This window comes from Microtus ochrogaster, linkage group LG4, assembly GCF_000317375.1.
Source record: "Microtus ochrogaster isolate Prairie Vole_2 linkage group LG4, MicOch1.0, whole genome shotgun sequence".
NCBI lineage: Eukaryota > Metazoa > Chordata > Mammalia > Rodentia > Cricetidae > Microtus > Microtus ochrogaster.
Window position 1 is genome coordinate 66,134,645 of NC_022030.1, and position 16,344 is coordinate 66,150,988.

Below are 16,344 nucleotides of genomic sequence, written 5' to 3' on the forward strand. Positions count from 1 at the left end.
ATTACAGATGGTTGTGAGCCACCATGTGGTTGCTGGGAATTGAATTCAGGGCCTTTGGAAGAGCAGACAAAGCTCTTAACCACTGAGCCATCTCTCCAGCCCCACTACCACAATTTTTGAGTCAAATTCGAAGCAAGCTTTATTAAATACTGGCCAGGACAATGGTCAGGTCTGTATCCAGAATTCCAAAGAAAGAAGAACATTACTCAGGTTCTTATAAAGGCAAACCCCACAAAACTATATCCTGCCTTCATCCAATCCGGGACAAGCACACATCATGATGTCCTTCCTGCCTATGTAACTCCTGCCTATATCTGCCTACATGTGATCAGATATATCCTGTGCAGCTGGGGCAATCAAACTTGTTTACAGTAGTGAAAACTGGGGGCTTGGTATCTTACATGAATAACAACCCCCAGCAATCTAGGAGGTTATCTGTCTGTGGGCAAGTGGGCCTTACAGGTTTGTTTGTTCTTAGGCAAAGGGGGTTTACAAGCTAAGAGGCATTTTTGTTTTCTAGATCCCTTAAGCACAGTAAATTCAACTTAAAACATAACTTTAGCCCTCACTGCTGTGGGAACTCCTTAAGCCTTTAAGATACAAATATTATAAACTTTGGCCCCACAACAGCAATTCCATCTGCTTGATATGACGTCATAATGCTGATAGCACCACGTTAAAATCGATTTTTGGGTTACAAACTGCTCGAGATGATCCCAACTTGGCTAATTGACATGGTGCACCTTCTTACAATGTTCTGGCCAGAACCTCAAATAAGAACTTCAGAAAAACCTACTCAGAGACTATTTGCAATTATACCAAACATTAATCTTAAAACTTAAACATCATTTTAGTTTTTACAGGATCCCATAGAAATAACATTTATGACAGCTGGAAGTCATTCTAGGAAACAACATCCCCTCTCCCAACAAAGTTTGTCCTCAGGGTTAGGGACATCTATTAGGGGTTGCTTATAAATGGTATAGGGTTGGGGGTGGAAATAAAGTAGGCTCAGGGATCTCTCTTGAAAAAAAAGGGGGGATATATGGGATGGGATAATAGGTAGATTAGTGTAGCTTACTCACACTAATAATAGTAATAGTAAGATTACTTGTGAGCTATTATTGATAGACAATTTACATTGGTATAGATTCTTGTATATTGATACAAATTCAAATTATATTTGTTATATTGAATATGCTCCTATTTTTTTTTTTTTTCGAGACAGGGTTTCTCCATAGCTTTTTGGTTCCTGTCCTGGAACTAGCTCTGTAGACCAGGCTGGCCTCGAACTCACAGAGATCCGCCTGCCTCTGCCTCCCGAGTGCTGGTATTAAAGGCGTGTGTCACCACTGCCTGGCCACATATGCTTCTATTTCTGTTTACAATTATTTGTGCACCTATACAAAGTTATTTTGTCATATTGTATACATGCATGCTTCTACTTCTGCTTAACATATTTTGTGTATTGATGCAATTTTAGGATATATTTATCATATTACACTTTACATTTCTACTTTTGATCAAGATACTTAATACATGTTTACATTTTGAGGTTATTGTTCTCATTTGCTGCATATTTGTTTAAAGATTATTTAATTTTTTAATATGAAGCCTTAGTCTTTAAGCTATATAGATATTAAGAATTGTAGGTCAGTAGTCATCCATGTTTGTCATACTTAGAGTTAGACTAGTCAGGTTCTTTAGATGCATAGAGATTGTATTCCACATAGATAGGTAATCTTCAAACACTTCAAAGAACTGTAAAATATGGCATTTAGTAACTTAGGATTCTGTTGATGTTGGGCACTGAAGACACTCCACTTGGAGCTTGTTTTCTTCTTGGCAAAACTGGCCTTTGGGCAAGGAACTGTCCCTGCCTCAACCACTGGCAAAATGAATGATGTCCAGACTGGACAAGCAGGATACAAACAAAAAGACTGCCAAACCTTGCCAAGACAGGGTAAGATGGTTTTTCAAATTTTCCTGCCTCTGAAAAATGGTCTGTCAGTTACTCTAGGCCTTAGCCAAAGTTAGTTGCCCCAACGGTGAAAATGAGACTTTGGATATTGCCCAGGTAGCCAGTTGTCTCTGTCATTTCTTACACCTTTTGAAAGTTGTTTGATTGTACTTCCTGTTTAATCAGGTAATATTATTTCCCTTCTCAGGTCTTTGATGGGTTTGAAGACTAGATAGTCATAGTTACTTTCCTCTCATGACTTAGCCAAGCCATTTTTAATATAAGACTTAGACTCCTTAGGATAGGATAACTATTGAAACATTTAGCATATGTTTCTTGTTTGATGTTGTTCATGCTGGTTGTAGTTCTAATTTTTTTTTTTTTTTGGTTTTTCGAGACAGGGTTTCTCTGTAGCTTTGGAGCCTGTCCTGGAACTAGCTGTATAGACCAGGCTGGTCTCGAACTCACAGAGTGTAGTTCTAATTTTTTTAAATATGTTTTTTTTGCCTCTTCTTTTCCCTGGACAATACTTGATATTTGTTCTTATTGTATAAAGTTTTGTATTTGGCTTAGAACAAAAGGGAGAGATGCTGTGGAAACTCCTTCAGCCAATACCCTTTAAGAAACCAGCCCACTTTAGGTATGGTCTCATGTACTGTAAATGCAGATGAAAAGCATGCATGGGCTTCTTGGCTGCTGGATTCGGTTCCAGTTCCCAGCACTCTCAGAGGACTGAAGATCGCTACTCTTTCTGTGAGTTTATCCCCAGATGAATAGATCTTTATTATCCTCCATCCCGGGATACTGTGGAGCTCTTTCATATGCCAACACCTCCCAGCAGCCCTTCCTTTAAAAGTTAAATTATTTTATTTATTTATTTAGTCTACTGTGTAACTTTTCTTAAATGACCAAGGTTTCTTGAAGCCCACAGGGTTCTCAGTCCATCTTCATGAGTTTTATTCTTTCACAGGAAGCAAGCAGGCTTGCTTCAGTAACAGCCCATGCTTCATCTGAGTTTTCCTGACAGACTGTTGGCTTGTATTCTCCGAGTGTCCAGCATGGTTAATCTCACCATCTGCTTTGGAACCAGTCTCCTCCAGTATTAAAGGGTAAATTCTCTCTCCATTGGGTGTCTGGTGAGCACTCAATGCTTTTTTTTTAAATCCAGAAAGGACAAGACGTTCCTGCTGGAGCTGTTACCCACTCCCACCAAAGCCTCCCTCATGGACTTACATAAGAAGGCATCCGTTATTTCAGCTAATTTCATGTACATTTGGTGCCTTTTAAACTATTTTAGAGGATCTCTTTGACTTGCATCTTCCTTCAAATGCCTCCTAGGAGGCATCCATTTTTGAACTGGCTAGTTATAGCTGGTTCTGAGCTCCCACCATCCACACTGTCTTTTTCCGGAAGGCCTTCCAATTGCATCCCTCTCCTCCAGTGGCCTCCCACATGTTTGGTATATCCTTCTGGTTTCTATCTCTGCTCATCTCTCTTGCCTTGCTTTGGTTGCTTCCCTGGAGGTCACTTTTCCACACCAGCCTTCAATCCTAAGGGTCCTCTCCCCAACACACACACACACACACACACACACACACACACACACACACACACACCACAAAGGCTGTTCCACATGCATTTCCTAAAGGTTGTTTTTAGTAAGATCATTTTGGGGGGTTCTCTAGCCCCCCAATAATTTAATCTGAAATCTGATTTCCATTAAAGTTTTTTGTTTGTTTGAGTCAGGGTTGTCGGTTGTTTTTGTCAACTTGATGCAAATGTAGAGAGAGAGAGAGGGACCTGGCCCTGTGATTTAAATAACAATGTTTCCCATGGTCCCCAGTTGGTGGTAGATTTAGGAAATGTAGTCTTGCTGGAGGAAGTTCATCACTGGGGGTGGACTTTGAGGATTGAAAGACACGTAATACTTCCAGTTCATGCTCCCTGGTTCATGATTGTGGTTTAAGGTGTGGACTTTCAGTTTGCTGGTCCAGCCGTCTTGCCGATCTGATTCCTTGCCGATCTGATTCCCAGCTGCAATGGTGACTCTTCTCTCTCTGGAAATGTAAGAGAGAAATCCTTTCTTCTATGAGTTGACTTGGTCACAGTGTTTCATCACAGCAACAGGAAAGTTAACTAGTAACCGGGGAAGAGGGCGTCTTAGTGGAGGCATTGCCCCATCAGACCGGCCTTGAGCATGTCTGCAGGGCTTCTTAATTAATAATTGATGAAGGAGTGCCATCGCTGGGCACTTGGGTTTGGGCCGTTGAAGAAAGGAAGCAAATCAGTAAACAGGATCCCTCCAGGGTGTCAGTTTCTGCTGGTTCGGTTTCTACTTGAGGTTCCTGTAGCGAGCCCCTGCTCTGGCTTCCTTTGATGATGGACTGTAAGCTTGAAACAGTCTTTCTTCTCCAAGTTTTTTCCCCCCAAAGATTTATTTATTTATTATGTATACAGTGTTCTGCCTGCATGTATTTCTACATGCCAGAAGAGGGCACCAGATCTCATTATAGGTGACTGTGAGCCACCATGTGGCTGCTGAGACTCGAACTCGGGACTTCTGGAAGAGCAGCCAGTGCTCCTAACCTCTAGAGTCATCTCTCCAGTCCCTCCAAGTTGTTTTTCGTCAGTGTTTTATCACACAACAAAAGTCAAAGTCGGACAGTCACTATATAGCTGAGGGTGGCCTTGAACTTCTGATCCTCCTCCTGCTCCATCTGAAGCACTGTGATTAGAGGCACGCATCATGGCACTGAGTTTTCAGTTTCCACAAATGCCAGGCAAACACTCCACTCCCTGAGCCAGAGCCCCCACCCCATTAATGTTGACTTGAGGACTTCTTAAGTCATTTTTTACAAAATTGAATTTCCAAAAAGAGGATGTCTTTTCCCTAGGAAGGCAGACATTCCAGTGACCAATCTGTCACTACCTGCAAAAAGTAATCTCAATAAAACTCTATGGCCCCCCCAAAACTCCACCCTACCCAAAGGCCCCTGAGGTCTAAGGTCCCTTTACATTGCTGCTGCCGCAGTGTGGGTCTTCGCCTTTAGGGTTAGTGTGGACACAGAGCGTTAGGACCATCTGAAGAAACTATGTAACCTTGTGTCTACTTCGGAGTCCCTTAGGTTGGCGGACCGACAGGGCACAGCAGACTAGGTGCAAGGAGCATTCCGCATGGACCTCACCAGCTGATGGAACCGTGGTCTGCTCCAGAGGAGGAGGGACAAGGGATAAGCAGAACACAAGTGACTCATGCCCTGTCTTCACAGTAGCCTCTGGAGGCCTCATCTCACCCTCCTCAGATCATGTAATACTCCTGAAACTCAGTTCTGCCTTGATCTTGGGGCAGCAAGTCCTGGATGATGAAGACGGGGATACAGGAGGGGGTCTTACAGTGGGTTTTGTTTGACATCACCAACTTCCCATTAAACACTAAGGAAGAAGGAAGTGAAATGCTTAGTTTTTCTCTTTTAATAATGAACAAGGAAGAAATGGAGTTCAACTCTAGTGACTGTTCTTGTTCTAAGTCTGTTTTATTGGTGCTCATCTGAGCATACCAGATGCAATTAGTGTTTGTATGCTTTTATTTAAGCCCTTCATTTTAACGTATGCACATATTTATCTATCACTCTATACTTTTTATGTGTACATGAGGATGCCTGCCTGCATGTATGTGCATCACATGTTCCAAAAAAGAGAGCCTTTGGAGCCAGAGTTTCAGCAGCCCGTCGCGGATGCGGGGAACTGAGCTTTTGGAGCCAGAGTTTCAGCAGCCCGTCGCGGATGCGGGGAACTGAGCCTTTGGAGCCAGAGTTTCAACTGCCCGTCGCGGATGCGGGGAACTGGACCAGAGTCCTCTCTCTGCCTCAGCAGCAGATGCTCTTCGCTGCTGCATCTCCATCGCCACCTCGTTTGTATCTTTGGATCTAAAGGGCAGCTGTTGCACACAGAATAGAGCTGAGCCTGGCTTTGCTGCCCTTTCGTCTGAGTAAACGTGGCTGTGGTGGGGTGCTCACTATCGTCTTGCTGGCTGATGTATACGTCGCCATCCGGCTATACCTCTTATTGATACTGTAGCCTTTGATTTTATGTTTTCTCCGTTTTTCTTTTTTTAAATTTTATTTTGGAGTGGCCGATTCAGGGAACCCATGAAGTTAAGTACCTTCTGATAACACAAGGATTTTACCGTGGTATAACCAATGCCTTATAAACGCGCTTCTTTAAATGTTATAACTCACATACTATATTACTACTATTGCTTTGAACAGCCAATTGCCTTCAAGAGCATTAAGGAGAGAGAAAATTGCCTCTGATATTTGCCATCCATTTGCCTTCTGGCTCTCCTCGTCCCTTCCTGCTTCCATCTGCATCGTTTCTGGCTCCCGAGCTCCCTGTGGCAGTGTCAGGGAGCCAGCTACAGGCCATCAGTTAGCTCAGCCGAGCTTTATCCAGAACCGTCCTTACTTCGCCTTCATTTAAAAAAGTACTGGTATGTTAGAAACGAGTGTATTTGGAGTGGGGTATGTACATGCTTACGAGGTGTAGAGCCATGGTGTGAAGGTATGTGGACACGTGTGTGCAAGCATGCAGAGGTCTGAGGACAGCTGTGGGCTTCTCTGTGTGTGTGTTGTCTGCAGAAGAGGGTGTTGGGATCCTTGGAGCTAGAGTTTCAGGTGGGCGCAGGGAACTGAATCCAGGTTCTTTGGAAGAGCAGCAAGTGCTGGTAACTGCTGACCCAACTTTCTAGCCCTGCTCCTCCCATTTTACCTTTTTTTTTGAGATAGAGTCTCTCACTGGCATGGAACTCACCCAGTAGGCTGGGCTAACTGGTCATGAGTCCCAGAGTTTGCCTGTCTCTGCCTCTCTATCACTGGGATTATAAGGGTGTGCAGCCACGCCCACCTTTTGATTCTGTGGGTCCTGGGGCTTGGACTCAGGTTCTCATGCTTGCTAGGCAGGCTCTTTACCCACTGATAAAGAATGATATCCTTTATATCCTCATATACATCCTCACAGCTCCAGAATTCTTATTTCCATCTCAATGATAATTTACCAGCACTATGCTAAGGAAACGCTTTATTACTATCAATTTCTCAAGAAATTATTGTTTAGTCAATAGAAAAAAAGTGTAGACTTCCTTTTTATGCTAAAGTGTTAGCAGACTAAGACAGATGGATAAAAGCAAATGATTCTGTCAAATCTGATGGCTCAGTGGTTAAGAGCACTGGCTGCTCTTCCAGAGGTCGGGAGTTCAATTCCCAGCTCACAACCATCTGTAGTGAGATCTGGCGCCCTCTTCTGGCATGTGCGCATACATGGAGGCAGAATATTGCATACATAATAAATCTTAAAAAAAATAAAGAAAAAGAAAAAAGTTACAATCTGATGCTTTTGAGTAAATTTGTAGAATTGAGAAACTATTTTTAAAATTCATGGTCATGACATCTTACTTGCTCCAAAATGTCTTCTCATAGCATTTGCAGCTAATTCCTGGTTCTGTCCTCCAAACGCAGGATACATCCCATAAACGGGGGACTGAGACACAGTCTCTGACACCAAGATTCTCCCTCAGCATCGGCCACGCAGCATTCCCTGTAGGGACTGGGCACACTTCAGTCACGTGTTCATTGGCTGTTGGGGCACTTGGACTGCTTCAAGGTTGTGTTTCTGAAGAAGGCTGCCGCAGACACTTGGAACATGGCATTTGGGGACCGATGCTTTCATTTCCTTCAAAAGAGCTCTTGGAATGTGGACCGCCTAAACACCATCAATTAAGAAAATGACCCCCCCTTCCCAGACAGACACCAGCCAATCTAATGGAGGCGATACCTCATCAGAGAGCCCCTCTTCCCAGGTATACCAATTACTTTTCTGCTGCAGGCTGCGATGGGTTCACGTTCTGTTATGCTCTTTTCATGTTTTCCTTTCTTTAACATGCTTGTGTCTTTTTATTAATTTCATTACTTTTTTTGAGATGAGGTCTGGTCAGCTCAGGCTGGTCCGAAACTGACTATGTAGGCCAGGCTGGCCTTAAACTCCATCATTTGTGTCTTTGAACCTGAGGGAGAACTCTTATGGGCAGAATATCACCACATCTGGCTTCCTGGCCATGCCTTTCGCTGGGATAGACTTTAATGCTGTTCCTGACATTTGCTGTTGAGGGACAGTATGACCCTACGCTCTCCTCCAACCCCTTCTCACTAGAAGCGCCGTCTGTTTCCAGTGTCTCTAGTGCCATTTTAACTCTGGTTGCTTTTTTAAACAGCTTCAAAAAAAGGTTACACTAGGTATCAGTATGCATTTTACAATTAACTGACGTTTGATGATAACTCTATTGGGTCAAACTATGAAACTTTGCTTCACCATAAGTCAGAACTGCCCCTCTATCCAGTGTGCTATGATGTTACTGACACTGAACTTATATGCTAACAAAACACTGCAGTACTGTACTTATTTCATAGAAACTTGTCTTTTGAAAGTTAGAGGAAAAGCATGTTTATCATTTCAAAGCCTACATATTTGCCAGGCTGTGGTGGCGCACACCTTTAATCCCAGCACTTGGGAGGCAGAGGCAGGAGGATCTCTGAGTTCGAAGCCAGCCTGGTCTACAGAGTGAGCCCCAGAACAGCCAGGACCATTATACAGAGAAACTCTGCCTCAAAAAAACAACTTCCATATTCACGGTGTCTGGGACTCTTCTTCCAGTACATTTAACTAACATCTGCTTCTCTTTCTTCAGCCTAGAAATTTCTCTCTAGTAGTAATTTATTCTGAGACAGGTCTATAAGCAGGAGTCTCTATTTATTTGAAAAGGCCCCCCTCATTTCACCTTTACTTCCAAAGGTCAGCTTTACTGATATTACTTTTAAATCATTTTTGATTGCATTTGCCCGTGCACACTTGTTGTGATCAGTTGTTCCTTCCACCATGTCTGTAAGCCATCTCACCAGTTCCTGGCTATAGAATTCTTGATTGTTCCTTTTTCTTTCTTTCTTTTTTGATTGTTTCTTGTTTGCTTTGAGCTTTAGTACTCTAGATAGCTTCTTCTTATCATTATTATTTTATTTATACCTCCTCTGGCTTCTATTCCTCTATAAGAGAGAAATGATTGTATCATTGTTGTCCTGAACATTTTTTTGTGTTGAGACAGTGTCTCGCTAGCCCAGCAGTCAGACCTGGATGCCTCCAGCCTCTTGCCACAGCCTCCCGAATGCTGAGACCTAGGCAGGTGCCCCTGGCTCTTGCTTTCAAGCACTCCTCTTTGTAGCTTTGCCACAGTTGCGGGTCTCTGAGGACTTCTACACTGATCGTATTTGGGAGTTCACTGAGTGTCTTGGATGTGCTGAATAATGGTGTTGTTCTATTGGCCTGACCGTAAACTGACCTTCGGAGTAGAATGAGATCATCTTGGCGGTAGCTATCCCTGTGCCCCTTGCCTGAGGTGCTTGCAGTCTGCAGAGCTCCGGCCTTGTATTATAGTCGAACCTTGAGTTGACTGTTTTCTGTTTTATCTCTTCTTGGTTCATCTCTGGATCTGATTCTAGCAGGACCAGAGGATCTACTCACCTCAGGAATGTTCTGGATTCTAAACTGGATATGGTGGCACACATTTGTAATCCCAGCATTGGGGAGGTGGAGGCTGGAGGATTAGAAAAGTTGAGATCAGCCCCAGATGAATAAAACAAACAGCCAAGAATATTCAGGATCTGCAGTTCCTTCTACAGCCTGACCACTTTCTTGGCAAAATGTGGAGGAAGCTGTTGCTGGGCCAAGCATCTGTCTAACCTTAATTCAGGCTCTTCCGGGCTCCAACCTGTCCAAACCCCCTCTGCTCCCCCCAGCCCTGCTGATTTTCTCTGTCTTCCTCAATCTCTCTATGCTCAGACAAAGCATTCCCTCACCAGGTGAGGCATTCAGGGAAAGCCTCGGCCATCTTGGGAATTCATTTGGCTCATTTTGCCTCCACTTTCACTGGATGAACAGACAGATGTTGCTTGGGTTCCTCTTGTTAGCTCAAGACAAGAGTCTTAACCCTTCTGAACAGTGCTTGGAAGAGGCAGACTTCAGAGCTTCTTGGGTGCAGTCATTCTGGCAGTACTGTCCTCACTCCTCTGCATGCCCATCTCCCTGCTGGGCTAGGGTGAGAAGGAATAGGCCAATGCACACGCAGTCTTGGCACCTTGATGCCAAGTGGCAGGTGTCAACAGTGCGTATCACAGTGATCACAAATGCCAGCAAACGGACTGGCTTTTTTTGTTGAGACAGGGTCTCTGTAGTTCTGGCTTTCCAGGAACTCATACTGTAGACCAGGCTGATCTTGAACTCACAGAGATCTGCCTGCTTCTGCCTCCCAAGTGCTGGGATTAAAGGTCAGTGTCACCCAACCCAGCAAGATTTGTTTTTATCTCTGTAACCAGAGGATGAACCAAAGTTGGGGAGTATTATAAAGGGACCACGGGACCCCCATTGGGTTTTCCAAGTCACCATGTATTGATGACCTACTGTGTGCTGGGCACTCTCTTCAGCCCCTCTAGAAAGCCCAAGAGTTGGCTCTTACTCGTCTCCCCATCTTGAACAGTCATGTGCCAAAGCCAGCAGGGGGAGCAGAAATGGAGCTAGGCATGCCCGTTAGAGTAGGAAAACCGTGGCTCTTCGCTTTTGCTCCCAGGTGAACTTGACCTTTGTCTCATCCACAGCCAGATTTAAGTGAGAAAGTTCGGTTGTTTTTTTTTTTTTTTTTTTTTTTGATTTATTTATTTATTAAGTATACAGGCCAGAAGAGGGCACCAGACCTCTTTACAGGTGGTTGTGAGCCACCATGTGGTTGCTGGAAATTGAACTCAGGACCTTTGGAAGAGCAGGCAGTGCTCTTAACCACTGAGCCATCTCTCCAGCCCGAAAGTTCGGTTCTTCACAGCCACAAGCCTGGATCAAAATTCCACATCTTTCGCCCAGCGGTGGTGGAGCACACCTTTAATCCCAGCACTCAGGAGGCAGAGGCAGGCAGAACTCTGTGAGTTCGAGGCCAGCCTGGTCTACAAGAGCTAGTTCCAGGATAGCCGGGCTGTTACACAGAGAAACTCTGTCTCAAAAAACAAAGAAAAAATTTTTTTCCACATCTTCCGTGGGGAATTGAGGGCGTGAGTAGGGGGAGCTCTGTAGACACACCCTTTTGTACTGCCACCCACTCTCACACCCAAGCTTGCCTCCTCCTCTACAAGGATCCCAGGGACTCTGGGGGCTATTATTTAGATGCACGTAAGAGAAACCATGTTGTAGTGGGCAAGCCTCATAGGGTAACAAGGCCTGGGATATTTCCCCTGCTGTTCTTCAGTCCCTAGAGCTTTGTCTTCTAGGGTCGGGGAGTAGGGCTTAGGGGTTAGGTATCCCGTCCCTACAGCCAGCAGGCCCTGGCCTGTGGGCCTCTCTGTAACAGCCCAGGCTAACCTCTCAGGCTGGGTGCCGTGGGACATTTGGAGAGGACGTTCAGTCTCAGATGCTCTGGCCTTGTCCTCACTCACTAGCATGCTCTACGGAAGTGTGTCCACGTGTTCTGTAGCCCACAGGAACGCTAGCTGTTGGCTACCTCTGCACTGCCCCAACACGCCATGTTTGGAGAATGAGGGCTTTGGGGGTTTACCACTCAGACTCTAAAGACCGAAGAACCATGTCTACCTGTTTTGGTGTGGGAGGCTGAAACACCACTGTGAAGCCCCTGTCAACAACACACATTCACTCAGGGTTTCCTCTGCCATCTTCCTATAATCCTGACTACTCTCTTGATCGAAAATGATGTCCAACCAGGAAGCCCCAGGCTGCCCAGCACAAGACAATCCCTGGGCTTCTGGGTCTCTTCACAGTCAATGTCCACATAAATGCTGCAGCACTAAACCGAGGAGCTACACTGCCCTCCAGTGGGGCTAAAGTGTGAAAGCAGCTCAGTGCTGAAGCTTGGAGGCCAGATTACCGCAGGCGAGGTGGAGAGGTGGTCAGGCTGTTTAGCTAGCCTTAGTGCTATCATCTATTCGAGACCAGGTCCTGGGAAACACTTGGGTTAGAGTGCATCAAAGCTGGCTACCATGGTGGACGTTTGGGCTCAGCACTGCTTCGGACTCCAGAGGCAGGTGAACCCTTCTGAGGTTGAAGAGCGCTGGGTCTTTTCCCAGGAGCCACAGCAGTCACCATCACAGAGGGCAGCTGCTTGGTGCAGTCACTCCTCTACTTGGGTCCAGAGGAGCACCGTCACCATACAGGAGACACAAGGCACCGATGGTCCTGGCCAGGTTGGTAATCCAGCCCTATCTACTGACTAGACCAGGCAAGGTGGGGAATGGCACCTGGGAGTGTCCAACGGCTTGCCACTCATTAAGGCTCATCTTTGCATCTCAACTGGAAGGAAGCTCCAGCCACTACAAAGTATAGCCATTGCCATTCCTACCCTGCGCATCAGCTCTGGGATGCAGGTGGTAACAATCTATGGCTTCTAAGTTTTCATTTTGATCAGGCCCAATTACAAACCTGTCACCTGTGTGGAAATATGAAAGCACAGTGGTGTCTGTAGACACCAACAAGAAAAGGCGTTTCCATCGCAGAAAGAACCTTAACTATAGAGGATATAATCTCGTCTAGGAACCTGGGGGGCCAGTGACCTCTCCAGGAAAGGCACAGAGGAAAACCAGACATTTAGGTTTCTGAGGTCACTGTGGAGACAGGTGTCACAAACAGGTGTTAGAGCTTTGTGCAATCACCAGGCCCCTCCGGGCAGTGTGAACGCAGGGAGGCAGAACAGCCAGGCCTTAGCAGACAACCTCAGCCTCCACGTGCTGAGTGGGAGTATGTAGGGAAGAAAAGAATCTTGGGAGAAAACGGTTGTCACACACGCTAAAAAGTGGAAGTGAACACGTTCAGACCCTCCCGAGGTCTTCCTAGTTTCAGGGAGGCAGCTGGACTTTGGGAATGAAGGTCTTATAGGAGACTCTTACCTCGTTCCCAATGGTCAGAAAAGGGCTGCAGCTAAGAGACGCTTTGGGGTGACTATGGAACACTGCAGCCCTTCGGTCTTCCATGATTCTGAGCTCTTCTAGTCTTACAGGCTAGGATGGAGGTAGGCAGCACAGGGTGACTGGTCAACCTGCAGCTCATGGGCGTGGGAAAGAGGAATCTGAGCTGCAGGGGAACTTTGGCCTGACCCTTGGTAGGTGTAGTTGCCCTGTAGACGAGAGCAGTAAGATGCTGTTATTCTAACGAAGTGTCTCCAGCAAAAGCACGTCCCTTGTGCTGCCCGCGACTGGAGAGATATAGACAAGGCTAAGTGTTGGCAGGTATTGTATATAGGGGCAGGGAGACAGACAAGGGGCCAGACGGGCCTTGATGCTTCACAGGTCTCACCTCCACTGGTGACACTCCAGTGACAGTGGCTTGTCAATCTTTCTGCCAAGCACATAGTCCTGTCTCCAAGTGAACAAAACCAAAGACAGATCTACACCCCAAATGCTGGGAAGGGGGTGCCATAAAATGGTGCAATGGCATTGAGCTTGGAAACAAGGAAGGGTGCTGTGACATGGATATCATACTGCACACGGGAAAGACTCCGGGAAACTGCATTAACTCTTGTTTGCTTTTCTGAGACAGAGTTTCTCTGTTTAACAGTCCTGGAGCTCTCTTTGTAGACCAGGCTGGTCTATATATGTCACTGAGATAGCCTGCCTCTGCCTCCCAAGGGCCAGGTAAAAGAATGAGTTAACTGTTTCTTGCCCAGTCTTCAACAAAATGTATGCGGTGTGTTTCTTGATGGGACTCTTCACAGTGTCATAATGTAACTGTCTAAAGGACATCACAAGTCAATTTCTCCAAAATTTTATTTTAATTTAAATTACAGGGCCAGCCAGATATTCTGATAAGAAATTCACTTTTCCTCAGGAGAAAGGAAACACTTCCATATCATTAACAATTGTATACATCTCCCACTTTTTTAAGGGTTAAAAAAAAATCACATTAAGTAACTGCCTTAAGTAAAATTAACCCTTTATAACACCGAAGAAACCACACCCAGGATAATTGTTTTGGTAATAGGAACCTAGTAAATGATCACAGGTCAAATGCATTTTCCAATTTTGAATGTTTCACATTGTTCTGTTTAAAAACCATCCAGAGCCTTCTCTGCCTCCAGCTCCCAACGCATTAGTAACACACATTTCTGTGACACACTGCATTCATCTTCCACACCCGAACTCTAGCACTACTTTATGTTTGCCCAAGTGGAAGCTGTTTTCTGTCTGGAGTTCTAAGAGCTAGCTTGGCAAGGACACACCCCTTCCACTTGGCGTAATGACTGCTGTCGCACTAAATCCTGACCCACGGCACCGCATGGCAAAGACTGGGTCAGCTCAGTTGAGTCTGCCTCCTGCTGAGATTTCTTAGTCCAGGAGACTGAATGCTTTCCCTATTCTACTAGTCAACAGGAATTCTCCCTCTTCTCCTCTCCCACACACACCCTGGTGGAGAGAGCCTTGGAAACTATTGTACACTGCCATCTAAATGAAATAGAAAGAACACACCTGAATCTTCTGGAGTGGTTTTTCTGACTTGTGTTCCTTGAAGGAAACCTTAAACCTGCTCAAACCCCAGCCAGGAGGCTCCTTTTATTGGCCAATGAATCGTTCAGTTCGTAAGGGAGGCGAGCAAAGACTCATCATTGTTTCAGTCAGCTACAGTCATGCTGAACAGGATCGGGTAAACTCAGATTTTAAGTTGTTAGTTGTGACCTGTGTGTCACTGAGGTGAACAGACCCCATCCTAGTAACTTTACGGAGATACAGTCTAGGAGACATTGTTCTGCTGTGGTCACAGTCACAAAAAGTGGTGCAAAATCAGTTGCTTTATAAATACTGATAATTTGCAGCATTAAGGAAAGGGACATTAAAAACAATCTCCTCAGAGGATCTAGGCCTAGGGCTCTTCTTTTCCTAAGAGAAGCCAAAGCTTGAATTATTCAGTTTCACGACTACTGGACTGGATATTACTTACTCTAAGAAAGAAAGGGTGCTCTACAGAGGCCCCCCGACCACACAAGAATCAGCATTATTAGCATAATCTGTATCATTCATAGATATGGCAATCTCAGGACTCATTTTAAATGAATAAGGCCAATATTCTGCAGGTCCATGTGGAGGACTGAGTTCTAGGTCTGTACTTCCACCTGCCAACGGTGCCCCACTGGGGAACTGAATACAAGGGATTGGTTCTTTTTCTTTTAGTGCTGTGATCCTTAAATGTTAAAATCAGCATTTTCATGTGATCTCAAGTATTTCAATTACATATGAGCATTTTTTTTTTTTGCAAAACTCAGGTAATAGTTACATACTACTACAATAACATTCCTCTGCTGTACAAATTAAACGATTTAAAAGAAATGAGCATTCTAAGAATTATATACAAAAGAAACCTGTAAGCAGTATTGAAATGAAACGTAAGGTGTCGCTGCTAGCTCTACTGTTTTAAAATACCTTCAAAAGTAAAATGAACAAATAGCTTTCTACACATCCAGGTTCACAAGTCTCAAGAAAATCAAATGTCAAAAAGTTCTAGAAAGCTGTGAAAAGCATATATACACTTTCCTTATGACCTTATGAAGCTCCACACTTGAGAAGCTGCTAAGTTTCAGTATCAATTTATTTGCACGTCAACTTTATCCTCCCCAAAGCTCACACTGGATATAGTTCCCCTCCTGTTCCTTCGGCGACAGTGGCTGATCTGGCTCTGGGACGCCAGTGTGCCCGTCCATACTGCAGAGATCTGCACAGAGCATTGCTGATGAGCAGGTGTCAGCTGATGTCATCAACGTCTTTTCCCTAGACCACTTTCATCATACATTTGCCTGCATGAACTCAGCCATGTTCAGAACTCCTGTAGCAAATGGAGTCTGTGAGTTCTGAAATGACAGAGGTCAAGGGAAAGACCACGTGCGCGCTAATGTGCAAGCAGCAGCAGCTACGTTCTCCAACCTGGACTGAAAAACAAAAAGGTAAAATGAAAACCGTTCACTTAACAGCAGATTAGCAGTAATGTTCCTCATGAATCGATAAGAGTGCCTGATGCTGAGTAGCTAACAGCAAGTGCTGAAGTTGGATGGGATATTGTGGTGTTTGTTGGAAATTAGGCTTCTTGCTGAGCTGGTCTCTTCAAATCCCTGATCTGTTTGACTAAATAGGTCTTCTCATCGTTGAACTGCTCGTCCTCTGTCCTGTCGTTCTGAAACTTGCTGAGGAACTCAATGAGTTTGGTCTGGTTCTTGAGGAGGATGTCTAGGATAGGCTGTGTCTTGTTGGGGTTGGCCACAAACACCTGCATAAGAGAAAACCGTGTCAGTCAGAGAAGCAGTTAAA

At 44.9% G+C, this 16,344-nt stretch overlaps 1 protein-coding gene across 1 annotated transcript in view; it reads right to left on the reverse strand.

The window, feature by feature from the left end:
• Positions 1 to 13,800: 13,800 nt before the first annotated feature.
• The window catches only part of Cab39 (calcium binding protein 39), an 81,012-nt gene continuing 78,468 nt past the window's right edge, over positions 13,801 to 16,344 (reverse strand). The window contains exon 9 of the mRNA XM_005361776.2: positions 13,801 to 16,303. Within this exon, the coding sequence (XP_005361833.1) occupies positions 16,115 to 16,303 (189 nt within the window). The 3' untranslated portion in view covers positions 13,801 to 16,114. The remainder of the gene's footprint in view (positions 16,304 to 16,344) is intronic.